Source organism: Rhinopithecus roxellana, chromosome 20, assembly GCF_007565055.1.
Source record: "Rhinopithecus roxellana isolate Shanxi Qingling chromosome 20, ASM756505v1, whole genome shotgun sequence".
NCBI classification, from domain to species: Eukaryota; Metazoa; Chordata; class Mammalia; order Primates; family Cercopithecidae; genus Rhinopithecus; species Rhinopithecus roxellana.
In genome coordinates, this window is record NC_044568.1 from 17,337,693 (window position 1) to 17,363,757 (window position 26,065).

Consider the following 26,065-nt stretch of genomic DNA (forward strand, 5'->3'; position numbering starts at 1 on the left):
TGTCTCCCTTTTCTTCCTCTCTCCCAGCACACTCTGTGCATCCCAGCCAGCTCCTCACTGCCCTGTTTCACTCCCTGGACCCCGATGCCTTCCCTCATTTTGACTGTTCCCCACCAACCAGTCCAGTGGTCCCTAACCAGACTGGCACATCGGAATCATGTGGGGCATTGCCAAAACCACGTCCTTCCCTGGGCTTCTGACTCAATGGTGGGCAAGGGGGTGGGGGAGGGCCCAGGCAGGTGTATTTTTTTGTTTGTTGGTTTGTTTTTGTTTTGTTTTGTTTTCCGAGATGGAGTCTCGCTCTGTCACCCAGGCTGGAGTGCAGTCGTGTGATTGCAGCTCACGGCAACCTCTGCCTCCTGGGTTCAAGCGATTCTCCTGCCTCAGCCTCCCGAGTAACTGGGACTACAGGCACCTGCCACCGCACCTGGCTAATTTTTTTTGTATTTTTAGTAGAGATGGGGTTTCACCGTGTCAGTCAGGATGGTCTTGATCTCCTGACCTCATGATCTGCCCACCTTGGCCTCCCAAAGTGCTGGGATTACAAGTGTGAGCCACCATGCCCTGCCAGGTGTATTGTTTTTTGTTTGTTTGTTTTGAGATGGAGTCTCGCTCTGTTGCCCAGGCTGGAGTGCAATGGCACAATCTCAGCTCACTGCAACATCCGCCTCCCGAGTTCAAACAATTCTCCTACCTCAGCCTCTCGAGTATCTGGAATTTTAGGTGCATGCCACCACACCTGGCTAATTTTTGTATTTTTAGTAGAGATGGCATTTTGTCATGATGGCCAGGCTGGTCTCGAACTCCTGACCTCAGGTGATCCATCTGCCTCAGCAGGTGTGTATTCTCAGGTGTAATCTCAGCACCCAAAGTGCTGGGATTACAGGCGTGAGTCACCGCGCTCAGCAGGTATATTGTTTTGAAGGCTCCTTGGGTGATTTCAGTGTAGACCCTCCCCTGCCCCACCCGCTTTGGCCTGTAACAGTCCTACCCCTCATTCAGCATCCAGCCAGACTGCCACCTCTGTGAAGTCTTCTCTGACTGCTACAAACCACAGTGGGCTTCTCCTTCCCTGTTAGATGCAAAGTCAGTGCTGTCTGTCTTGCTACTCCTGGTTCTGTACCTAGTTTCTTGTGTGTTATCTTTGCTTCCTCAGCCACTCTATAATTTCCTTTATTCAACTTTCCTATCCCTTAGACCTTTGTTACTCAAAGTGTTGTCTGTGGACCAGCAGCATTGCATCCCTGGGAGTGTGTTACAAATGCAGAATCCCAGGCCCCACGCCAGACCAGCTGAATCAGAATCAGCATGGTAACAAGATCCTCAGCAGCTGCGTAGACATGTGAAAATTTGGGGTGCGCTAGTAGAGATGGCCACCAGATACTTGGGAAAGTCTGGTCAATTACTTTTCCGTTTCACTTGTCATCATCTACCCCATTTTATGGGTATTCGTTTCCTGTCTGCCCCTACCCCTGTGTTCCACAAGGGCAGGCTTTAATCTGTTTTCCTCACTGCTATGTAGTCAGTAGGTGCTCAGTAAAAATTATTTGAGTGAATGAATACATTTTTAAAACTCTCAGGCTGGGCATGGTGGCTCCCACCTATAATGCCAGCACTTTGGGAGACCGAGGCAGGAGGATCACCTGAGGCCAACATGGCGAAACCCTGTCTCTACTAAAAATACAAAAATTAGCCAAGCACAGTGCACACATCTGTAATCCCAACTACTTGGGAGGCTGGGGCATGAGAACGCTTGAACCTGGGAGGCAGAGGTTGCAGTGAACCGAGATTGCACCACTGCATTCCAGCTTAGGAGACAGAGCAAAACTCTGTCTCAAGAAAATGTGATAACAATAAACCTCTCCATGTGTCCTCCAGGATCATTTCTCTGCTGAGCAAGTTCCGACTGGGATTCCATGAAGTCCACATCCTCCCTGACATCAACCAGATCCCTCGGGCTGAGCAGTAAGTTCTGTTTTGGAGCTTCCAGGCAGAAGGGCCAGCTGTGTGCCTGGAGACCCTTCTGCCAGCTTCCCCCTTTTTCCTGAATAAGCTGGGAGCAAGGGGCTCTCCTCCAAGCCCTTCCTAGATGTGTCAGAGGGCACAACTTCTGTAGTGGCTGTGGCCGGGACATGTTCGCTCCCTGGGGCTGAGGGGACCCTGGGCAAGGTGGCTGCAGCCCCTGACGTTGTGTTAACACATTGGTGCTGGGAGTGGGGAAAAGGTGAGTGACGTGGGCAACAGCTTCTTTCCTCCTTCCACTCAAGGGCAAGAGCACAGACTTTAAGCAAACCCCTGTGTGAATTTGTAGCAATGACCAGTGGTAGGTTCAGCAGGGACTGTTTGCTTTCCAAATGGTATAACTTCATCTTCTTCAAATAAGACACTTACAAACAGGATTTGCATTTTGTCAATCAGTGTGCATGAGGTTTTCCAGGACTCTCTCCTCACTAAAGTATGTCTCCTCCTGACCTGCTAGCCCTAACTTTTCTCTTACATCTCCCAGCCATAAGGATGTCCCCCATGGACAGGGAAGGAAATCAAGACAAGCAAAAAGGAGCTATGTAATAGTGATGGATACATTGGCTCCAACCATTTGTTAGGAGCTGTGCTCGGTGCTGCAGAGGCAGAGATGAGGAATCTGCAGCCCCATCCTCCAAGCATAGCTGCAGGCTGGTGCATGCCAAGGGCAGTCGCAATGCTGCAGAGACAGATCAGGGTGCCCAGGAGAGTAGGGTTGTCTCTGTTGGTGGAAAAGCAAACCCTTGAGAAAGGCTGGCCTCGATGATCAAAAAGAGATGGGTGAGATCTTCCAGGCAGAAGAGACAGCAGGAGCAACATACAGACCCCATTTAGCATCTGATATTTATTTAGTAGAGGGTTTCATCATGTCGGCCAGGCTGATCTCGAACTCCTGACCTCAGGTGATCCATCTGCCTCGGCCTCCCAAAGTGCTGGGATTACAGGTGTGAGCCACCATGCCCGGCCCCAACCCTAAATCTCTGTGTTTAATGATGTGAATCATGTCGCACGGAAGACCCCCCAGCAGCTTCTGGTCTCACTTGGAGCAGATAGGGAAGCCCTGCCCAACTAGGCCCTCACTGCCTGCCTGTCCTCACCTCTGCCCACCCTTCCCTGCACTCACCTCGCTCCAGCACACAGGCTCCTTCACTGCTCCTCATATGAGCCAAACACGCTGTGCCTCGGGGCCTCTGCACGTTCAGTTCTGTTCGCTTCAGCACCCCGTCCCGTGCACAGCTGGCTTTGCAAGGACAGACTTCCTCAGGTCCCAGAAGGGCCTTCCCTACCCGTTATTCTTTGTCCCAGTACTTGGTTGTCCCTTCATAAAGCTTCCACTTCACATTTATTTGCTACTTGCTTATTACCGTGGCTCCGTGAGGACTGGGAACACAATCTGATTTGGTCACTGTTGTGTAGGATGAAGCCTGGTACAGAATCATGCCCTGTAAATACCTGCTGGATGGTCGAGTGGGTCACAGGTCAGTGGTTGTGAGCAACTTGTGAAAGTCCAGTTGATGCCAGACCCAGCCTTCAGAGCTGAATTCAACATGGAGGCCACTTTGTAAGTGGCACTGTCCGATGGGTTTCAGCCTGAAAATGGGAGCTGTGGCACCACTGCCAGCTCCCTGCAGGGACCTGGCACCCCTGGAGATGGGGTTATCATCTCAGCCGGCCTCAACCCACTCTCTCGTCCCCAGCACCAAGAGGTTTGAGGACATGATTGCACCCTTCCGTCTGAATGATGGCTTCAAGGACGAGGCCACTGTCAACGAGATGCGGCGGGACTGCCCCTGGAAGATCTCAGATGAGGAGATGAGGAAGAACAGAGTCAAGGTGCGGGAGAGGGGTGGGGGTGGGAAACGCGGCACATCACTGGGTCAGGGACGGGTGTCCCGCATGTCTTGAGCTCCCCCAGCCGCTCCCCTCGATCCTCCACCCTACCTCCCACTCCAGCCCCTGAGGGATCCTCAAACCACCGTCGCTCAGGCTGCTGGGTAACCTGGCTGTGGAGCTCAGTGCTATCCTCACCTGGGAGCCTGGTCCTCCTGCCCATCTTGAGTGAGCTCCGGCAGTGGACATGACTGCCCGGAGTCCTTCTCCTTCTCCTCCCCACTTCCTCTATGCCGAGTGGAAGAGATTCCTGAGACTCATGGTGATGGCCAGGGTATAATCTGTCCTGTTAGGCCAGGCGTGGTGGCTCACCCCTGTAATCCTGGCACCTTGGGAGGCCGAGGCAGGTGGATCACTTGAGGTCAGGAGTTCATGACCAGCCTGGCCAACATGGTGAGACCCCATCTCTACTAAAAATACAAAAACAAATTAGCTGGGCATGGTGGCAGGCGCTTGTAATCCCAGCTAGTTGGGAGGCTGAGGCAGGAGAATCACTTGAACCTGGGAGGGAGAAGTTGCAGTGAGCCAAGATCGTGCCATTGCATTCCAGCCTGGGCAACAGAGTGAGAGTTCATCTCAAAGGAAAAAAAAAAAATGTGTCCTGTGTGCCACCACAGCTGCCTGACCTTCCCTGCTTAGCCTCTATAGACCCTACCCTTGCCACAGCTCAGAGCCCCTTCCTGGACAGCACCTTCAGAACTCTAAGGGCTAAGAGAGGGTGTGGCCTCCTCCTGTAGCTGTCCTGTGACTGTGTCAAGGTGGAGTGGGCTCTAGGAGTGCGGGCGATGGGGTCAGGGGGCGGGTCCCACTTCTACCCCCAGTGTCGGTCATTCTCCACCACCAGAGATTTTACCCCCTGGGGGACATTTGGCAACCTCTGGAGACATTTTTGCTTGTCACAACTCGGGGGTGGGGTTTGCTACTGTCAGGCAGTGAGGAGAGACCTGGGATGCTGGCAAACATCCTACGATGTGCTGGACACTTCCCACAACAAGCACTTGTACGCCCCAAATAACTACAGTGCAAAGTCCAGAATCCCTTCCCCAGGTGAACTCCCTTCCCCTGAGTCTCCTGGTCTCCAGGATAGGGCATCCGTCCATGATCAGAGCCTGCATGTCAATCATTTCTGAACAATTTGAGATAGGCCTTGGATTGGAAGGAGTCTCCCACCCCCAACCCAGTCCCACGAAAGCTTTGGGGACTTCCCTAATCTGTCCGCCCCAAGACCCTGCCCCAAAGGGCCCACGCAGCCATCTGGCTCTTTGAAAAATGCTGAATAAAACCTCGTGTCTGAAGGAGACCTTCCAATACTCTGTTACAGAAGAAGTGGGGTGACCTGTCCCTGCTCCGAGCTCCCCTGTCTTTTCTAGAGTATTTTTCGTGTACCGGGCCCTCTGCCGGCTGCTTTTCCATAGGTTGTCTCATTTGATCCTCCCCAAATTCCCCTGGAGAAGGTATCATCATACCCATTTAACAGATGAAGACAATGAAGGTCAGGAAGGCAACCTGACTTGTTCAAGTTCTCTCTGCTACAAAATGTGACAGCTGAGATCTGAACCTAGTAAGGTGTTCTTTCTTCCCCCTAACCTGCTGGTTATGGTCATAAAGTCAGGCAAGGAAAAACCATGGAAGGCTTCTTGGCAGAGGTGAGCTTAGTGCTCCATTACTCTGAGGGTCCCTTTCTTCCTGGAGGCAGGAGAGTCTATACGAATTTATGAGGCAGGAGAGTCTACAAGTAAATCGTGAATCCAGTTGAAAATGTTAACGAGGCCATGGACGTGGTGAAGGGTCGAGTGACCTCGAGGATATGGGAAGTGACCACTCGGCTTTCTCCCGCCCAGTCCCTTCGGCAGGTGAGGCTGAATGAGATTCTGCTGGATTACTCCCGAGACGCTGCTCTCGTCGTCATGTAAGTAGTACCTGGCTGGTGGGAGGACCAGTCTGTCAAGAGTCAAGTGTCTCAGGTCTGGGAAGGGGCTCAGCGGGGGCACCACGGAGGACCCGAGCCTTCCCCTGTGAAGCAGAAGGGCCAAAGTCCCCATAAACATAGCCCTGGTGATTCTCAGCACGTGGCTGGGCCTGAGCCCGCCCTATACCTGAGCTCCAGCTGGCAGGGGTCAAGGGCCTCACGTGTCCCAGGCATCAGTGACCGCCCCTTGTCATTGCTTTTTCCTGTTGGCTGCCTTTTCCTACCAAATTCCACTTGGCAAAGAGGGAACCCAGCTCTTTCCAGAGGGACATTGACTCCTGGTTGTTCAGGAATCACTTGGCCCTCCTTGGCTATCGGCCATTCCCAACTGATGTTAGTTCCAAGCCTGAGCGACAGAAACAGAGGCCTACCCCAGCCCTGGCTATTCCTACTGGACCCACGTCCAGTTCTGAGCCACCCCTGGGGTGTGTTCGCCAGGGCTGAGCAAGCAGAATGTGGGATGGAAGTGACAGCTATGCACCTAAGGTCTCAGGGTGGCTCTGCTCTCTCTGAGGCCTGTAAGAAGAACATGATCAGCCCGGCACAGTGGCTCATGCCTGTAATCCCAGCACTTTGGGAGGCCGAGGCGGGCAGATCACCTGAGGTCGGGAGGTCGAGACCAGCCTGACCAACATGGAGAAACCCTGTCTCTACTAAAAATACAAAATTAGCTGGGCATGGTGGCGTATCTGTAATCCCAGCTACTCGGGAGGCTGAGGCAGGAGAATTGCTTGAACCTGGGAGGCAGAAGTTGCTGTGAGCCAAGGTCACACCTTTTCACTCCAGCCTAGGCAACAAGAGCGAAACTCTGTCTCAAAAAAAAAAGAAAGAAAGAAGAAGAAGAACATGAGCAGCCAAGCCCTCAGCTCGGGGGACAAGGGGTCTTTGCCAAAGCAAGTAACTGGCCTCTCCTGCATTTCCTGGGGGCCAACCACCTGGGAATCAGACAGAAGGGATCTTTCGGCTCTGGTGGTGCAACCCACTCCCAGACCTGTCACCATCTGACCTGGACTGCAGATGCTAGGTTCTGCAGGACAGCCGAAACGTCCGTGGAACCTGTTTGTTCATGTCCTGAAACCAGGATCAACTACACAATTTACAAGGCCTAGGACAAAACGAAAATGTGGGGCACCTTGCTCAGAAAATATTAAGAAGGTCAAGATGTGGCCTTCCCTTTCAAAGCAATCTCCCTTACATTCTCACATAGGATGTATGGAATTTGTTTTTTAAAAAATCTCATGATGGTGGAAAGGAGGAGGGGTGGGGGTTCAACACAACTGATCATAGGTTGATCATTGATGTAGACAGATGATGACGTGGGCATGAAACTTCAGGGTATCATTTTTCAACATTCACCTGTTTGAACGTTTCCATAAATCTGCAAAATGCATCCTGCCTTGGAGAGCAACCACAAGTGCCTCATCAAGCTTGCTTTTCTCTGGTAAGAAGGTCCCCAAAAACCTGTCACCATATGCTATTCTAGGAAGATGTGCTTAGATGGGAGGGATCCTTCAGCTCTGGTGATACAACCCATTCCCAGACTTGTCACCATCTGACCTGGACTGCAGATGCCAGGATCTAAGGATCTTAGATTCATGAGAGGAGACCTCAGAACAAGTGGTCCATTGAGGGTGATAAAAGCAACTCAAACTTATGTTCCCACTACTTCTGTTGCTTGAGTACTATATAAGTTGCATGCATCCCTTACTGCTGTGTCTGCAATACTCTCTTTCAGGAGAGCACTGGCAGTGTTTCTTTTAAGTAGTGTAAGTGCCCCTTTGAGAAGATCAAAACAGCGAACGGGTTCAGACTGAAAATGGCCAATGGCTTCTAGCAGATAAGTAGATAAAGCTTGAGGATATGCATCCTCCTAGGTCTCATCAAAGGCTAGCAGCTAAACAACCAGTTTGGAGACCTGACCTGGAGGTTTCTGGACCTCCAGTCTGTCTTAAGATGTCCATGAGGGTTTTTCCTCCCTGGCTGTCTGAGGATTGACTGCCATTATGAATGAACCAGTAAGTATCCAAACTAGGAAGGTCATGACCAACTGACTACTTCAGAGGAAACAAACGGTCATCTATGTCCTTCACCCTGGGAAGGCAACAGTACCTAAGATAGAAATTCCGGACAAACTAGCCAAAATGTACAAGACCACACTGAATATCATCTATGCATTTGGATTTAGAACTAATTTTGGTGGTGGGAAAACAACTAGCTTTGGCATAATTTATGATTCCTTGGATTATGCAAAGAAAAGTAAACCCAAACATAGACTTGAAAGACATGGCCTGTATGAGAAGAAAAAGACCTCAAAAAAGCAATGAAAGGAATGCAAGAACAGAATGAAGGAAGTTACGGGGACTGTAAAGGCCAGTGTTGGTATTGGCAAAAGGTGGGCTGGAGATTGGATCACAGCCAAAGGAGTAAAGGGGTGGCAATGGCATTATCTGCGGCCATTGTGGATTTTCTACAAGAAGATTAATAAACTAAAAACTCTCACGTGAAAAAAAGATGCCCAGGAGAATTCAAAAGGCACCAGCACCAGTTACTCTTCATTGACAGGACAGAGGTAAAATTTTTGCTTTTACCAGTTAGTGGAATTTTGTCACCAGGAGAGTGGTTCAGGCAATTAGAAACGTGCTTGGGGCTGGGTGTGGTGGCTCATGCCTGTAATCCCAGCACTTTGGGAGGCCAAGGCAGGTGGATCACTTGAGGTCAGGAATTTGAGACCAGCCTGGTCAACATAGTGAAACCCCATCTCTACTAAAAATGCAAAAAATCAGCCAGGCCTGGTGGTGCACACCTGTAATCCCAGTTACTTGGGAGGCTGAGACAGGAGAATTGCTTGAACCTGGGAGGCAGAGGTTGCCGTGAGCCAAGATCATGCGACCGCACTCCAGCCTGGATGACAGAGCTAGAATCGTGCTTGGATAATACTCAAACGCTAATTCCATACACTAAAGCAGTTTTCAGGAATCATGTCTTAGAACATTCAGGCTGGTATAGCCAAATACCATAGGCTGGGCTTATCAATAACAGAAATTTATTTCTCCAGGGGCTGGGAAGTCCTAGATCGAAGCTTGGTAAATTCAGAGTCAGAGGCAGGGCTCCTTTGCTGACTCATGGATGGGCCTTCTTGCTGTGTCCTCACTTGGTGGAAGGAGCCAGGGAGCTCTCTGGGGCCTCTTTATAAGAGCTCTAATCCTATTCATAGGTCATAGGGCTCCACTCTCATAACCTCATCATCTCCCAAAGGCCCCATCTCCTAAAACCATCACCCTGGGGATATGGATTTCAACGTGTGAATTTTGGGGGGATATGAATATTCAGACTGTAGCAAATGGTTCTGACTTATAGTTTCTGTTCTTCCCAGTCACTGCCTATGTGCCAGTAGACAGTAGAGCATACAGAATTCTTCATGATTCCTAATATCCTATGCAGTGTGCAAACCCTTCTTAGCAGATGAGTGTAAAAGCACAGAAGTCTAACAACAGACCATTGTCAGTCTGCCCCTGGGACACAGTATTCCTCATGCCCTGATGTCCCTAATGCCAGTGTGTGCTTTTTTTATTTATTTTTTAAAGAATGATTGCATTTATTTCTCAGATAGTGATATAACTTTTTTTTTTTTTGAGATAGAGTCTCACTCTGTCACCAAGGCTGGAGTGCAGTGGTGTGATCTCAGCTCACTGCAACCTCCGCCTCCTGGGTTCAAGTGATTCTCCTGCCTCAGCCTCCCGAATACTGCCACCTTGCCCGGCTAATTTTTTGTATTTTTAGTAGAGATGGGGTTTCACTATGTTGGCCAGGCTGATCTCGAACTGCTGACCTCAGGTGATCCACCCACCTCAGCCTCCCAAAGTGCTGAGATTACAGGCGTGAGCCACAGTGCCCGGCCGCAGATAGTGATATAATTTATAGTGTAGTCAATTGGGTTGAACTGTCACTTGCAACACTTTCTTGTGTGACTTAAGGCATTAGAAAAAAAAGAATGTCAAGATGGTGACAGCAGGGCATTAGACAAACAAGGGACCCTCCTGAGCAGAAGGCCCCATGTGACTGTGCTGGCTGCACACTCAGGAGGCTGGCTCTGCCCAGAACAATGCTTCCTGGGGCTTTAGGGACATTTTTTTTTTTGTACAAAGAAAGTGCCCCATGTTTCCTTGGAGAACAGTGATAAGGAAAGGGGCTGGGCTTATCTCCAGACCTCTTGCCAACACCTAGCAGGGAATGTTCCTAGGGCAAGGTTGGTCCAGGGTGAGGGCTGGGTCCGAGTGCGAGACAGTGGAAATGGCTTCGTCCTGGGACGCCTCCCCAGACTCTTCCTTGGGTATGGTGCCTGGTGGGTGTGCATGGGTGTGCCAGACCACAGCTTAGTGCCGCCTCTGTTCAGAGAGGCATGTGTGCATTTTGTCTATGCCATTAGCCCACTGTGTGGCCTTGGGTGAGATCCCATGTCTTTCTAGCCTCAGTTTCCCTAATTATAAATAGTTAACAAAAGTATTTCCAAGATTCTCTTTCATGCTAACATGCTGTGATTCTAAGTTTATTTGTCATTAAAATGAGTCAGTCTCAGCTGGGCTTAGTGGCTTATGCCTGTAATCCCAGCACTTTGGGAGGCTGAGGCTGAAGGATTGATCAAGCTCAGGAGTTGAAGACCAGCCTGTGCGACATAGTGAGACCCTGTCTGTACCAAAAAAAAAAAAAAAAAAAATCAGTCTCTCGGTCTCTTAAGCCATAAAATGAAGAATTTCATCCCAGGAGGTGACCATCAGTTGGAATCTCTCCCTTCCCACCCCCCATTCCCACCACCGTCCCCCAAACTCACAGGGAAAACCAATCCCCACCTACCAGCCTTTGTGGGATTTGCCAATACAAGTGATTATAAATCCAGTGACCCAAGAGAAGACCCCTGCCCAGGGCGTCCCACCCCATGCCAGTAGCTACAGCTGTTGCCCAGAGGCCCCAGCTATTGGGCCAAGTCCACCAGGAGGACAGAGCAGCTGCATCTTTCCATCATTAATCTCCAACCTGGAGCCATGCCTAGTGTTTCTCTACAAGTTCAGTCAGAGGGTCTGCTTCATCAGAACTACCAGGGGACTGTGGAAAATGCAAGTTCCTCGGTGCCTTCCAAACCAGGCTCTAGGGTGCAGCCCAGAAATTCTGAGGAAGGGGAAAAAAAAAATCTCCCAAGCCTCCGTGAAATGATTAGATCACATTGTCTAGCATTTGGGAGAGCATGCTTGGGGCATTTTCTAGAGCCAGTTTGAGGTAGCACTTGGTCAACTGCTGTTCACTAATCAGTGGGTTATCAAATGGCCCCAGGTTTGAGCTCAGCTACCCCAGCACAGTTGATAAACCAGCCTCATAAAGAGCCCAACAACCTTTGACTAGCCTAGCAACATATTCCTATTGGGTCCAGATGCCTCTTTTTTTCTAAAAACACTCCCTCCTCAAAGCCAAACAGCAATAATCAAAATAGTAATAATCAACATTGCATTTTATGGCTTGGGCCTCTATATGATACTCAAGGCATCAGGCCTTATGAATTTGCAAAGCCCTAATTTTAAGACAGCGTCTCACTCCGTCACCCAGGCTGGAGTGCAGTGGCAGGATCTCAGCTCACTGCAACCTCTTTGTTTTTTTTTTTTTTGTTGTTGTTGTTGTTGTTGTTTTACTTTTTGTAACCTGTGACTCGGGCCTCTTTGGTCCTATAATTTTCTTTGTTTTTGAGGCGGGGTCTTACTCTGTCACCCAGGCTAGAGAGCAGTAGTGAGATCTCAACTCACTGCAACCTCCACCTCCCAGGATTCAAACAATCCACCTACCTCAGCCTCCCAAGTAGCTGGGACTACAGGCACATGCCACCAGGCCTGGCTAGTTTTTTGTATTTTTTATGGAGACAGGATTTTACCATGTTGGCCCAGGCTGGTCTCCAACTCCTGGATTCAAGCAATCTACCTGCCTTGGCCTCCCAAAATGCTGGGATTACAGGCATGAGCCACTGTGCCTGGCCTCAAAACTCTATTATAATCACCCCCTCACTCCTACTTTAGAGATGAGGAAGCAGCTTCAGAGGAGTTAAGCAGCTTGGCCAGGGTCTTGCAGACAGGAAGTGGGAATTGCATCTGGAGCTTGTGACTGTGGTTCTGATGCAGGGCTGTCTTTCACATCTAGGTTAGATCTGAAGCCGCCTTTCTTTGTGGCTAAGAGATGTAATTCTGAAAAAAAAAATGTTCCTTTGTTCTGGAACAGCTTTATTTCTGAAGATTAGTAGCTCAAGGCGTGCATATCACGTCATTGATTGGTGTGGGGGCGGGGTGATTTTAAAGACAGCTGTCTCTTGGACAGGGGGACAGGCTCTGTTGGGGGAGGGAACTCCATGCTGAAGCTTAAAAGTTCACCACAGGGGTGATGGGTGTTCCCCACCCCCATGATACAGGCACCATTTCTCTCGTGGCCTTTGACGTTTCTGAATTCAGTCCCTGAAATCAGTTACTGCTTCCTGGATGGCATTGTCTGCCTCTTGCATAACTGCTCAGTCAGGAGAGTTTGGTCTCAGTAGTCCTATGTCCCTTTCCCCTGGAAAGTCACTAAATATTTGAACTCAGATGACTATAGCTTAATGAAATGGCCTTGGGCCAACCCGCCTTCCCTAATTTTTGAGACCTTTTTTGTTTGTTTGTTTGTTTTGAGACAGTCTCACTCTGTTGCCCAGGCTGCAGTGCAGTGGCGCAATCATGCTCACCGCAGCCTCGACCTCCCAGGCTCAAATGATCCTCCCGCCTCAGCTTCCTGAGTAGCTGGGACCACAGGCGTGTGCCATCATGCCCAACTAATTTTTGTATTTTTTGTAAAGACAAGGTCTCACCATGTTGCCCAGGTTGGTCTCAAACTCCTGGGCTCAAGTGATCCACCCGCCTCAGGCTCCCAAAGTGCTGGGGTTACAGGCGTGACCACGCCCGGCCCAGGACATTGTTTTTTAAAGGAGGGTAGGGCTTGTCCCAGGTGAAGCTTTGTGGATGGAACTTCAAGTATGACACAGCTGTTTAGGATCCCAGTTACCCTTCTCAGAGGAGGTTGGAGTCGCTGTGAGCAGAGGCTGCTGCGGAGGGAAGATGCCAAGACCTCGGTTCAAGTTCCAGCTTTGCCGCCACTGGCTTAGCTGTCACGTGCTGGTCAGTACTAAGTGCTGATGACAGCTGCTGACCTTACGGAGCGCTCACTGTGTGCCAGGCATTGTGCTGTGCCTGAGTGTGCTTTGCCGGCTTTAGCGTCACAAACATCCTGAGAGGGAGGTTTTTGTGTTCTTGCTTTAGAGAAGAGAAACTCTGCCAAGGTCATCTGGCTGAGGAAGTGGCAAAGCCACGACTCAGATGCCAGAGCCTGGCTCTGATCCCAGTGCTCCAGCATCCTCCTCCCGCCCCAGTTCCCCCAGCTGTGAAGGAACGTGGTGCTGTGGGCCCTGCCCGTTCCCCAGGGGGATGTACTTGGGGAAAACAGACATTCAAGTGAGTCGCACGGAAGGTGCTGGTGCCCCAACTTCACGTGGCACCAGCTGGACCTGGGAGACCCTGCTGGAGCTCAGAGACCCTCCCGAAGCCCAGAGCTGGGCAGCTGTGGCCATCCCAATGCATTTTTGGAATTCTCCAGATAGTAGAAAAGTCACTTCCTGAAATAGTTGGAAGACATGGCTGAACAGCATTCCCAGGGCATCTTTTTATTCATGCAGCTTTGCACAGTTAAGAGAAGGGGCCTCCCCATAGGCAGTGGTGGAGTTTTGCTCCCAGGGCCTCCTGCACAGGGCAGGAGGCAGGACCAGAACACTGAGCTGGACAATGAATGAACAGGAACATATCACATTGCTGTGGCCACAGGCTGGCACAGGGCTGAAGAGGCAAGCCTGGCATGAAGCGGGTGGCCCGATGGGGAAGGGTCGCCCACTTAACAAATATATAACTGAGCCCGACTGTATCAGACTGTGTTCTGGGCACTGGGAAAAGGGGGGTGAACAAGACAGATCCGGCCTGCTTGTGAGCGAACATTCTAATGTGGGGAGACAAGCACATAAATCAGAAGATGCTGTTGGGACTGTGGAGGGCTCTGAAGACAGTAAAGTGGGGTGATGCGAGGAAGAGGTGTGGGCGGCCTGCCCTGGAGAAGTGACCAGGGAAGGAGGTGGATGAACTTGCCTGACTCAAAGGAAGTGACCAGGTGCAGAGCTGGGGCCGCTCTTTCCCCACTTGGTGGGGAGAACGTCAAGTGCAAATGTTGGAGGCAGAAGTGAGCTTGGCGTTGTTTTAGGAATGGAAAGAAAGCCACAGGGCATCAGGGGTGAGCAAGGCGAGGGTGGGAGGAGGTGAGGTCGTGGGCTTGGCGAGGACTAGATCCCATGGGGCTTGTGGGCCATGGCTTTGTTTGGAAACGCTTCACGACAGAAGGTCCATTCTGGGTCATGTTTGTGCGGAAAGTGAGGAGGTCATTCTTAGGGTGGGTGGAAGGAGCTCTGAGGGACAGTAAACAGACTCGCTGTTCTGAAAACAAACCAGGAGCTTGGGGTGTGGAGAGGCCCCATGGTAATCACTCCTCTGCTGCTTTTTCATGCTTTGCAGCACTTTGCCCATAGGGAGGAAGGGGGAGTGCCCCAGCTCTCTGTACATGGCCTGGCTGGAGACCCTGTCCCAGGACCTCAGACCTCCAGTCATCCTGATCCGAGGAAACCAGGAAAATGTGCTCACCTTTTACTGCCAGTAACTCCAGGCTTGGCCACCCCTGTCCACGGCTCTGGGTGCGTGGGATGAGTTGGAACTCGGCTGCCTCCAGTCCACAGGGATGAGACTCATGTTCTGTTGCACTTTAAGTGGCAGCATCTGATGATCTCACCGAAAAAGATGGTAGATTTCCAAATCTGGCCGGACTCCGCTTACATGGGACACATTCTCTGGGTCTTGATTTTATGGGCTGGAGAAATAGCAGATGGAGCTGCAAGGAAAACTCTCTAAAGGATCCTATTCCTTTTAAACGCTTTCTTTTGATTTTGATGACCATTAATTAAGAGTTCAGTCTTTGATTTGTATGCAAATTGGAGTCCGAATGCTGAGTGTGAATCTTGACAGTTTCTACAGACCTTCCTGGGTGAAAGTTCCTAAACCATGCCCTGCTTCCTCCAGTAGGAGAATGGCAGCCCCACCTGTAGGACCTACAGGTTCTCTAAGGAATGCAGGGCTCTCTCTGAGTCTTCACAGTCAGGCAATTTTTTTTTTTTTTTTTTTGAGATGGAGTTTTTTTTCTCTTGTCGCCCAGGCTGCGGTATAATGGCACGATCTCAGGTCACTGCAATCTCCGCTTCCTGGGTTCAAGCATTTCTTCTGCCTCAGCCTCCCGAGTAGCTGGGATTACAGGCACCTGCCACCATGCCCAGCTAATCTTTGTATTTTTAGTAGAGACGAGGTTTCACCATGTTGACCAGGCTGGTCTTGAACTCCTGACCTCAGGTGATCCACCCGCCTCGGTCTCCCAAAGTGCTGGGGTTACAGGCCTGAGCCACTGTGCCCGGCCCAGGCAAATTTCTTGGCCACTTCTCACTCCCGTCACCTTCAATAATGGGTCTTTGATGTCTTCATTGGTTCTTTAGACAAGGGACTTTTTGAACTTTTTTGGTTGCAACCCACAGTAAGAAATATATTTCACACTGAGACTTGCAACGCACACACACAGAAATGACGAAAACAAAAATGTCACAAAACAATGCTTACCCTTCCCTGGGGGACGACCTCCAGTATGTTCTGTTCTATTTATTTTTCACTGTTGGTTGCAATCCAATAAAATGACTTTGGGATCCACTCATGGGTGGGGACCCACACATTTGAAAGGCATGACCACCTTTCTGTTGTGCCCTGCATTTGTCCACACACAGGGAGTCCGGCTGAGCTGGGTGTCATTGCCATTTTCCCAGCTCATCTTACGGGGAAGAAAAGCGGATTGACAGAACACATGAGGAAGGGTATTGATGGCAGGAGAGTCAAAAAAGAGTTTTAAAGAAGGGGCAAGGTTGAAGGAGTCTAGTGGCAAGTGGTAAGATTTCAGGCATGGTTAAGAACAGAGGGCAAGGATGTCAAGAATGAGGACATGGAGAGGGGTGTAGAGATGGCAAGGTTGGCAAGGATCAGAAAGGCAGGAGCAGGTCCAAGCCAGCCCAAGACCAGGTGAAAGGAGAGGGGAGGAGGAGCCACCTGCAAGAGATGGAAAGAGCAGGCAGTAGAGGGGGCTGGCAGGGAGGGGCTGTTAAGAGTGGGGTTGGAGGTGGGAGAGAAGCTGGGACGAGGGAGATGGAGAAAGGACCTATACCTGGCTCACAGAAGGCATTCAGGTCACGACACATTGAACACCCCCAGTGTTTGAGCCCCCAAAGCTAGGGTGCAAGAGCACTGGCATCGAATGCCAGTGGGTGAGGCCAAGCGAAAGGGTATTTGCAGCTCTAGACATAACCAAGAAGCATAAAGGTGAGTTGTTCGCTGGTACGACGGCCTGTGCCTTCTTCCAATGGCTCTGGGGTGGCTGAAGGAACAGACACTTTAGGGTTTTGTCAGCTTCCTCCAAGACTGCTGCAGTGCCTACACTTTAGACTTCAGAAGACTAAAGATCTCCAGAATTTAGAAGGAGATCTGAAGTCTCCTTTTTGGAGTTACAACCCAAAGGATGTTAGCATTTCTCAGGTCATCAGACTGCAAAGCCCAGAAGGCTTGGGCCTCCCAGGCTGTTCTAAAGCCTCACTGACTGCCTTAGGGCCTGCTGCGAGGGACTGGGGCCTGGTCAAGCTGACTGGGAACAGCTCTCCTGCTCCGAGGGACCTGGAGGATGGGCCTGCCTCCGAGCCATTGAGCTGGACACTGGGACAATTCTTAACTCCAGATAAGGGGAAGCATCCCTTAGGGAATGCTGGCCTTTCTAGAGCCACATGGAAAACAATTTTCTGGTTCTTCAAACCTCAAGGAGTCCTTGATCCAAAAAACAGAGAATGTTTTGGCTTTGGGTGTCAAAAAAAAAATTTCATGATGTCAGAAATAGTATGTTTTTAACAATAATAACAGCTTTATTAAAAAAAAAAAAAAAGCTTTAACAGCGAGGCCATAAACAATGAAATGAATAAAAACTATGGTCACTCAGTCAACGGAACTTACTTGTTTTGGAACACACTGTTTTTCAGCTCTGCTGAGTGTTTTGAAAAAAATTAACTATTGTTTTTCCAACCCTGGATTGAACTTTTCTCAGAGCCCCTACTGGTTCTGCAGGTCATAGTGCCAGATTTTGACATAAATATTTATAGGAGTCATTTATTTTCCCTTTGATTCTCTTCCATGCATTTGCAGACTCACAGGGAACCGTTTTTGTCAGCCTTTATCAAAGTCTCCCAGCATTTCCCATCTTGCCTGACACAGAGAGGTAACAAGCCATGGCAAGGCCACCAGGAGACTGGGATTTGAGTTTCAGTGTCTCCCCAAAACTGGCTGTGTGACCTCAGATATGCCCCTTCACCTCTCTGGGAGCCCTCCAGCCGATGAAATGAAAGAATTGGACCAGAACAGGTGTCCCCAGCCAGCTGACCTGACAGTGACTGCTGTTTGGCCCAGGAGTGGTTGACAAAAATTGTGGCTGCATCAGGAGGTGGGGGTTAAGGGGAAGGGGTACACATTCCTTGGTCACCCCCAACCCACTACCCTTCCCAGCCCACCACTTCCTACTCCCCTGTGGTGTGAGCCTTTGGATCCAAGGATTTTGAGTTTCTCTAGATCATTATTTGGCCTATTAGGGTAAGAGATATAGGGTCACACTGCCTATCTGTCCCTGCCTTTGGATGACAAAATGCTTCCCATTTAGGAGTTTGTGCAGTAGGAAGTACTATCCATGAAGCCTTCCCTTCCTCTGTGCTGGCAGAGGAGGGAACCATCAGGGTCAGGGCCAGCCTCAGCCCCAGCGGCCGCCCCAGCAGGGGCTCCTCCCATCTCTCCCCTGGGATCCACTGCCCAGTTAGCTCCCAGTTTTGCCCTCTGCATTTCAGCCTCCAGGTTTAGTATCCTCCCTCAGTGCCTGCCCAGACTTGCTATGGCTTTGAAGTAATTACAGTACCACCTATTTTTCACCCAATGGGCTCTCTGGGGTCTGCTTACCCAGGCAAAAAGCTGTGGGCCGCCTTAGCACATGGAGAGTCCCAGTGCAGATGAATTTCCTTCTAAACCCCTGCCTGGACTGTCCAGAGTGGTGAGGGGCAGGAGGGGCTCACAGGGATGAGACCAGCTGGAATGTTCCAGAAGAACCGCCTGGCTGGGAGGCCTTCAGGCACATGCAAAGCAGCCAGGTTTGGTTCATAGCTGTGTATAGCTCAGGATGTCAGGGAAAAAATGCTGCCAACTCCAAGAATGTTCACAGAAATGGGGCGCAGGAAAGCCCAGCCACCAGCTTCATTGGTAATTTCCCACTTGAAGTGAGGTTTCATCCTGTGACCGAAAGCAAAAGTACAACATACGCACCCACTTCCTAAAAGGGAGCCATCACAAATACAGTTCTATAAATACTCTCAGAAGAACCACCTGGCTGGGAGGCCAGAAAGCAAAATGTCTGATAGATGAAAGACAGTAGCAAGGAAGGACAAGTGGTTTTATTCTAACTCATGAAAGTTACAAATAAAACATTCTACGTTTGCAAAGGAGGGAGCAAACACATAAGGTCAAGGGTATTAGGAAAGTCTTTATAGGGAACATGGTGTACAAAAGGGGTACACATTCCTTGGTCATCCCCAACCCACTGCCCTTCTCAGCCCATCACTTCCTACTCCCCTGTGGTGTGAGCCTTTGGATCCAAGGATTTCGAGTTTCTCTAGGTCATTTTTTGGCCTAATAGGTTCCAGAGATTGGTGGGATTCAACAGAAAGACAGAAATGAGAGCTGGGGTGGGAAGAAGGCTTTCCGGGCAGCAGGGGTAGCTTGAGCAAAAGACAGAGGAAGGATTGCCCTGGGCATGTTTGGAGAACAAGAAACAAGCCAGTTTTCCTGGAGCGTGAGGCAAGTGTGCATAGGAAAGCAAGACTGGGCCGGGCACCGTGGCCCATGCCTGTAATCCCAACACTGTGGGAGGCCAAGGCAGGGTGATCACCTGAGCCTATGAGTTTGAGACCATCCTGGGCAACATGATGAAACCCTATCTTTACAAAAAAAAAAAGTTAGCTGGATGTGGTGGTGCGCACCTGTGGCTTCAGCTACTCCGGAGGCTGAGGTGGGAGGATCGCTTGAACCTGAGAGGTTGAGGCTGCAGTGCTGTAATTGTGCCACTGCTCTCCAACCTGGGTGACAGAGCAAGACTCTATCTCAAAATAAATAAATAAATAAATAAATAAATAAATAAATAAATAAATAAAAGAGCAGGAGAAGTAGCAGTCATGTAATATGAAGGGCAGAGTAACAGGCTTAATGCTGAAGGGAAAGAGAAAGCAAATTGATTTGAGTTTGGTACTTTAAGTGTGAGAATGCCCAGGTGGTCAGACCTGTGGTCCGGGAGCCTGGGAAGAGTTCAAGGTGTTCCCTGTTAGCCTGCAGCTCTTTGAGAGCAGTGACCGTAAACAGATTTGGGAGTCATGGTCATGGTCAGGGACATGGAAGTCATAGCTTAGGTGAGATCAAGAGAGAAAGTACAAAGAAACAACAGGGCTAGACCTTGGGAAGGGCTATATTTAGGAGGCAGAGTGAAGAAGGGTCAGTGGTGAGGCAGACTTGAAAAGAGCATTGGAGGGACAGGAATAAAACTCAGATCACCGAGGAGGCACCAGAGAAGGGGATGAAAGAAGCTCAGAGTCGACCACGTAGTACCTGTCTGCAAAGGGGCTGGAGCCACTGAAGGTGCTGTTGAATTTGGGGTTGTGGCATCACTGGGAGCCTTGCAGGGAATAATTAGGTAAAGCAGCAGGTCAAGGGCCAGGGATTGAGGAATGAATTTGTAGACAGGAAAAGAAAGAGCAGCCCTGCTTAGCGACTTCATACTTGAGTAAGTCAGCAATGGAGATATTGAGGGAAATAGAGTGGAAACCCGAGGGAATAGTAGACTCAAGGAAAGCTGCTTTGACTGTTGTTATCATAGGGCATGTATTAGGGTAATGCTAAGCTATGCTGCAGTAACAAATTGTCCTCTCAATGTGAGAGACTTACATGACAAAGTTCTGTTTCTGTTACAAATATTCCTACCACAGTCAGGCAGCTCTTCAGGGTTCCTCTTCTCTACATCAGGACTCAACGATCAAACTTACTCCTGTCTTGGGAAGCCACCACCTTGACCAGTAGCTTCCAGCTCACTGAAGAAGGGAAAAGAGAGCTGGAGGGTGACACACTGGCTTTTAAATGCTTCCACCCAGGCCGGGCGCGGTGGCTCAAGCCTGTAATCCCAGCACTTTGGGAGGCCGAGACGGGCGGATCACAAGGTCAGGAGATCGAGACCATCCTGGCTAACATGGTGAAACCCCGTCTCTACTAAAAAATACAAAAAACTAGCCGGGCGAGGTGGTGGCGCCTGTAGTCCCAGCTACTCGGGAGGCTGAGGCAGGAGAATGGCGGGAACCCGGGAGGCGAAGCTTGCAGTGAGCTGAGATCCGGCCACTGCACTCCAGCCTGGGTGACAGAGCAAGACTCCGTCTCAAAAAAAAAAAAAAAAAAAAAAAAAAAAAAAAAATAATAATAAATAAATAAATGCTTCCACCCAGAAGGGACGTTATTTATTTCCACTCAAAGCCCAGTAGCCAAAGCCAAATAGTCACATGGCTCCACCTAACTGCAAGAGTGCTGTGAAATTTGGGGGAAGATGTGAATATTCATTGAACAATAAATGTCTCTGTTACAGAGTGAGGATGAGTAATAGAGACCTGAGTGTATCGATAGGTCAGAGGGGAGAGATTGACGATGCAAGGGAAAGAATAACTGCAGAAAAGGTAGCGATGATGAATCAACAAAATGGGGGACATTTTTGCCACACAGCAGGAAAGGTGTAGCTGAAGTCTGGTAGCCCTGGGGTGCAAAACTCTCAGGACCCTTGCCCTTGTGATCTGCCCTAGCAGGGCCCCTGAGCACCAGGTCAGAAAGCAAACATGGAAATTGCAGGTGACATGTTCCCCAGCAATGGGGCTGGCCAAGCAAAGAGGGAAGGACAAGGCATGAGGGAGGGATTCAAGAAGGATGACCGTGAGCTCCCAGGTGGATGGGGAGACCGGAAGTGAGCTGCAAGACTTGACAAGATTTGAAATGCTAGTAGCATAAAGACAAAAAGAACCTGCAGGCTGGGCGTGGTGCCTCATGTTTGTAATCCCAGCACTTTGGGAGGCCAAGACAGGTGGATTACTTGAGGCCAGGAGTTTGAGACCAACCTGGCCAACAAGGTGAAACCCCATCTCTATGAAAAAAAAAAAAAAATTAGCCGGCATGGTGGTGGCCACCTGTAGTCCCCGCTACTCAGGAGGCTGAGGCAGGAGAATTGCTTGAATCCAGGAGGCAGTGGTTGCAGTGAGCCAAGATGGTGTCACGGCACTCCAGCCTGGGCCACAGAGTGAGACTCTGTCTCAAAAAACCCCAGAACAACAACAGCAACAAAGACATGCAGTGGGGCGGGCACAGTAGCTCACACCTATAATTCCTGCCTTTTGGGAGGTCAAGGCAGGCGGATCACTTGAGGTCAGGAGTTCTAGACTAGCCTAGACAACATGGTAAAACCCCCATCTCTACTAAAAATGCAAAAATTAGCCAGGCGTGGTGGCATGCACCTGTAGTCCCAGCTACTTGGGGGCTGAGGCAGGAGGATGGCTTAAACCAAGGAGGTTGAGCCTGCAGTGAGCTGAGATGGTGCCACTGAACTCCAGCCTGGGCAACAGAGTGAGACCCTGTCTCAAAAACAAACAAACAACAACAACAAAGAAGAATATGCAGTCGATGTGGGAGACGGGGAGATGGAGAAGAACGAAGTTTGTGGTCAGTACGTGTGCACTTCACAGCCTGACACTCTGGAGGAACTAAACATCTTGAGCACACCAAACTCTATGGTGTCCACCAATTGCCTATGAGGTCTACAAAGGTGGGACTTGAGATGCACCTTTTAGTTGCTGGATGGGAGGGAGACCAGGGGAGGGCCCAGGGCAGCTGGAGGGGACTCAGGGCGGGGACTGTGGACCCAACAGGCACAGGGGTATTTCAATATCTTAACTGCTGAAACAGCTGAAAGACTGCATGTCAGCTTTGAGGATGAACATATATGACTCATCTCTTACCCTAGGGTGCAGCACAGCTTAGCAGAGTAGACACCCAATAAATGTCTGCAGAATGAATGAATGAAGAACAAATGAATGGATCATACCAATGGGTGGTAGAGCAAAGTGGCGACAAGATAAAAGGAAGTGAGCTAAATATCGTGAGAGTGTGAGGTGGACGCTGGAGTTGTTAAGGTGGGCAAGGGGTGGAGGGGAAGCTTGTGAGCCAGTTGTCAAAGTGCTGAGTGAGATCCTGAGAGAGAGCCCTGGAGGTCAATAGGTTGTACTTGCAGACAAGTAAACCTTCAGATCAGAAAAGGGAGCTGAATGATGACAGCACATGGACACATGGGAGGGAACGACACACACTGGGGCCTGTCAGTGTGGGAGGAGGGTGAGGGGAGGGAGAGAATTAGGGAGAATAGCTAATGGATGCTGGACTTAATACCCAGGTGGCCAGGTGCGGTGGCTCATGCCTGTAATCCCAGTACTTTGGGAGGCCGAGGCAGGCAGACTGCTTGAGGCCAGGAGTTTGAGACCAGCCTGGCCAACGTGGTAAAACCCTATCTCTACTGAAAATACCAAAATTAGCCAGACATGGTGGCGGGCACCTGTAATCCCAGCTACTCGGGAGGCTGAGGGAGGTGAATCTCTTGAATCCAGAAGGCGGAGGCTGCAGTGAGCCGAGATTGCACCACTGCACTCCAGCCTGGGTGACAGTGAGACCCCATCTCAAAAAAAAAAAAAAAAAAACAAAGAAGAAAAAGAAAAAGAAATACCCAGGTGATGGGATGATCTCTGCGGCAAACAACCATGGCACACATTTACCTATGTAACAAACCTGCATAACCTGTTCGTGTACCCCGGAACTTAAAATAAAAACTGAAATAAAAAGGAAAAGAAAATAAAATGATGCTAAGATATGCACCAAATTAGATGCAGGTATGCTCTTATAAGCACACCTAGGAGGTGGGCTGGGTGGGAAGAGCCTCGTTCAGTGGGGTGATATTCCGGGTCCTTTCCTGGAAAAAGACAGGGTTGGTTAATGTCAGGAGTACTAGGGCAAGGTACGTATGGGGGAGGGGACTGGAGCCTGTACACAAAGAACTACACCCAGGGGTTAATTCCAGAGATCTCAGTGATGGATATGAGGCTAGGGCAGGAAAGGCCAACTGGGCCTCGTCAAGAGATAAGAGTTGGAGGCTAAGTGCAGTTGTTTGCAATGGGCTGATAAAGACAGGAGGGTAGGGCCGGGCGCGGTGGCTCAAGCCTGTAATCCCAGCACTTTGGGAGGCCAAGACGGGCGGATCACAAGGTCAGGAGATCGAGACCATCCTGGCTAACACGGTGAAACCCCGTCTCTACTTAAAAAAAAAAAAAAAATACAAAAAAAAAAAAACGAGCCGGGCGAGGTGGCGCCTGTAGTCCCAGATACTCCGGAGGCTGAGGCCGGAGAATGGCGTAAACCCAGGGGGCGGAGCTTGCAGTGAGCTGAGATCCGGCCACTGCACTCTAGCCTGGGCAACAGAGCGAGACTCCATCTCAAAAAAAAAAAAAAAAAAAAGACAGGAGGGTAAATCCGGGACTTAATGTGAGGGCTGAGCAAGCAGAAATAAATTCCTGGAGGAGATCAAAAAGTCCCACCATTTGAACAAAAATGTTGCCCTAAGCTATTTCTGGTATCTTATGCATCTTTGCTGAAGTGCTGGGTCCAGTCCTCTGAAGTCAACTTGGGGAAGGTGGGAGTTTTCCTGGGGGAAGAAAGAAAGAAAGTAACACGGGATCAAAATCCTACTTAGGGTATAGAATATTCTGTGTACAAGAAAAGGTACATGAGGCCGGGCATGGTAGCTTATGCCTGTAATCCCAGCACGTCAGGAGGCCGCGGCCAGTGAATCACCCAGGGTCAGGAGTTTGAAACCAGCCTGGCCAGCATGGTGAAACCCTGTCTCTACTGAAACTACAAAAATTAGCCGGACGTGATGGCAGGCACATGTAATCCCAGCTACTCGGAAGGCTGAGACAGGAGAATTGCTAGAACCCAGGAGGCAGAGATTGCAGTGAGCCAAGATTGTGCCATTGCAGTCCAGCCTGGGCAGCAAGAGTGAAGCTCCATCTCCAAAAAAGAAAAACAAAAAAAAAAAAGAAAAGAAAAGGTACATGACATTAAGATATATATTTTTTCTTTTCTGTTTAAAGTAAAACCTGGACAGCAATCAGAATATTTAGAAGGAAGCTATGATGGGGGAAAAAGAATGTGGGCTTCAGAGGTTACCTGGGGCCTCCAAGTTCAGCCCTGACCCTTGCCCTAGATGCTGACCTGGAGGGCGGGCTCCACCTGACTCTTGTTTGTCCTGGGTCCAAACCTGGTCAGCCAAGGACAGTCATAAACCTGGCATGCTCTAGGGCAAAAGCAAGTATTTACTGCTGGAGAGATGACCAAATCAGGTAGATAACCTCCCATCTACTCATCCTCTCCAGGATCTAAGTCCTTTCTTGGGGTAATCAGTGAAGGTTTCCTATGTGTGGTGGAGGTTGTTTTATTGACTTCCTTCCACTCTTGGAAGAAAGGCTGGAGAGTAGCACTCAGAACTGGGAAGCCCAAGCAGGGTTTTTTCTTTCTTTCTTCTCTTATTTTATTAGAGAGAGAGAGAGAGAGAGAGAGAGAGTCTCACTGTGTTGCCCAGGCTGGTCTTGAACTCCTGGCCTCGCGCGATCCTCCAGCTTCAGCCTCCCAAAGTGCTGGGATTATAGGCATGAGCCACCATGCCAGGCCAAGGTCTTTAAAAAATTATGGTAAAAGACATAACACAAAATTCACCATTTTAACTATTTTATTTTTTTGAGACAAAGTCTCACTCTCTCGCCCAGGCTGGAGTGCAGTGGTGGGCTCTCAGCTCACTGCAACCTCCACTTCCCAGGTTCAAGCGATTCTTGTGCCTCAGCCTCCCAAGTAGCTGGGATTACAGGCACATGCCTCCAGGCCCAGCTACTTTTTGTATTTTTTTTTTTTTTTTTTTCTGTAGAGACGGGGCTTCGCCACGTTGGCCAGGCTGGTCTCCAACTCCTGACCTCGGGTGATCCGCCCGCCTTGGCCTCCCAAAGTGCTGGGATTACAGGTGTGAGCCACTGTGCTCAGCCTTAACTATTTAAAAGTGTAATTCAGTGGTATTTAGTACATTCACAGTGTTGTGCAACCATCACCACTATCTCATTCCAAAACATTCTCATCGCCCCAAAAGGAAATCCTGGACCTATTGAGCAGTAAATCCCCACTAACCCCTGGCAAGCATTCATCTGCTTTCTGTGTCTATGGATTTGCCTGTTCTAGATATTTCGTATAAGTAGATACAATATGTGGCCTATGTGGCCTCTTGTGTCTGACTTCTTCACTTAGCACCGTGTTTTCAAGGCTCGTGCATATTGTGGCATGCATCAGCACTTCATTCCTGTTGAAGGCTGAATAATATTGCACTGTGTGGGTATACTGTATTTTGCTTATTCATTCAGTTGGTGGACCTTTGGGTGGTTTCCACCTTTTGTGCTATTATAAATAACGCTGCTATGAATATTCATGGACAAATTTTTGTGAAAAGTGCTTTCAATTCTTTTGGGTAGATAGATATCTAGGAGAGGCATTGTTGGCTCATCTGGTAATTCTGTGTTGACTTATCCAGCAACTCTGGGTATGCTGTCAAACTTTCTAAGGGCTGAGTTTAACTATCAGACCCATTGTTCTGCTGCCATAGCTTGGCCCCCGTTGTCAGTCTTGACTGGTCATACCCTTTGGTGTCTCCTATTCAAGAGACACTTTGAGGTTCTCAAAAACTAGCTCAGTTTTCATTTTCTTCCATTTAAAAACTGTGTGTAACAAACACCTTTAAGAATCAGGTAACAGCCGGGCGTGGTGG

The 26,065-nt window shown here is 49.6% G+C and overlaps 1 protein-coding gene and 1 pseudogene across 4 annotated transcripts in view; both read left to right on the forward strand.

Moving 5' to 3' along the window:
• SLC12A3 (solute carrier family 12 member 3) overlaps nt 1-15,756 on the forward strand; it is a 47,850-nt gene extending 32,094 nt beyond the window's left edge. For 3 of the 4 annotated variants that reach the window (XM_010365456.2, XM_010365458.2, XM_010365457.2), the window contains exons 23-26: nt 1,879-1,965; nt 3,720-3,855; nt 5,754-5,821; nt 14,494-15,756. In XM_010365456.2, coding sequence (XP_010363758.1) covers nt 1,879-1,965; nt 3,720-3,855; nt 5,754-5,821; nt 14,494-14,635 — 433 coding nt within the window. In that variant the 3' untranslated portion in view covers nt 14,636-15,756. The remainder of the gene's footprint in view (nt 1-1,878; nt 1,966-3,719; nt 3,856-5,753; nt 5,822-14,493) is intronic. The other variant, XM_010365459.2, reaches the window with a different exon arrangement.
• Nucleotides 7,885-8,385, forward strand: LOC104664072 (annotated as a pseudogene).
• Nucleotides 15,757-26,065: the final 10,309 nt, after the last annotated feature.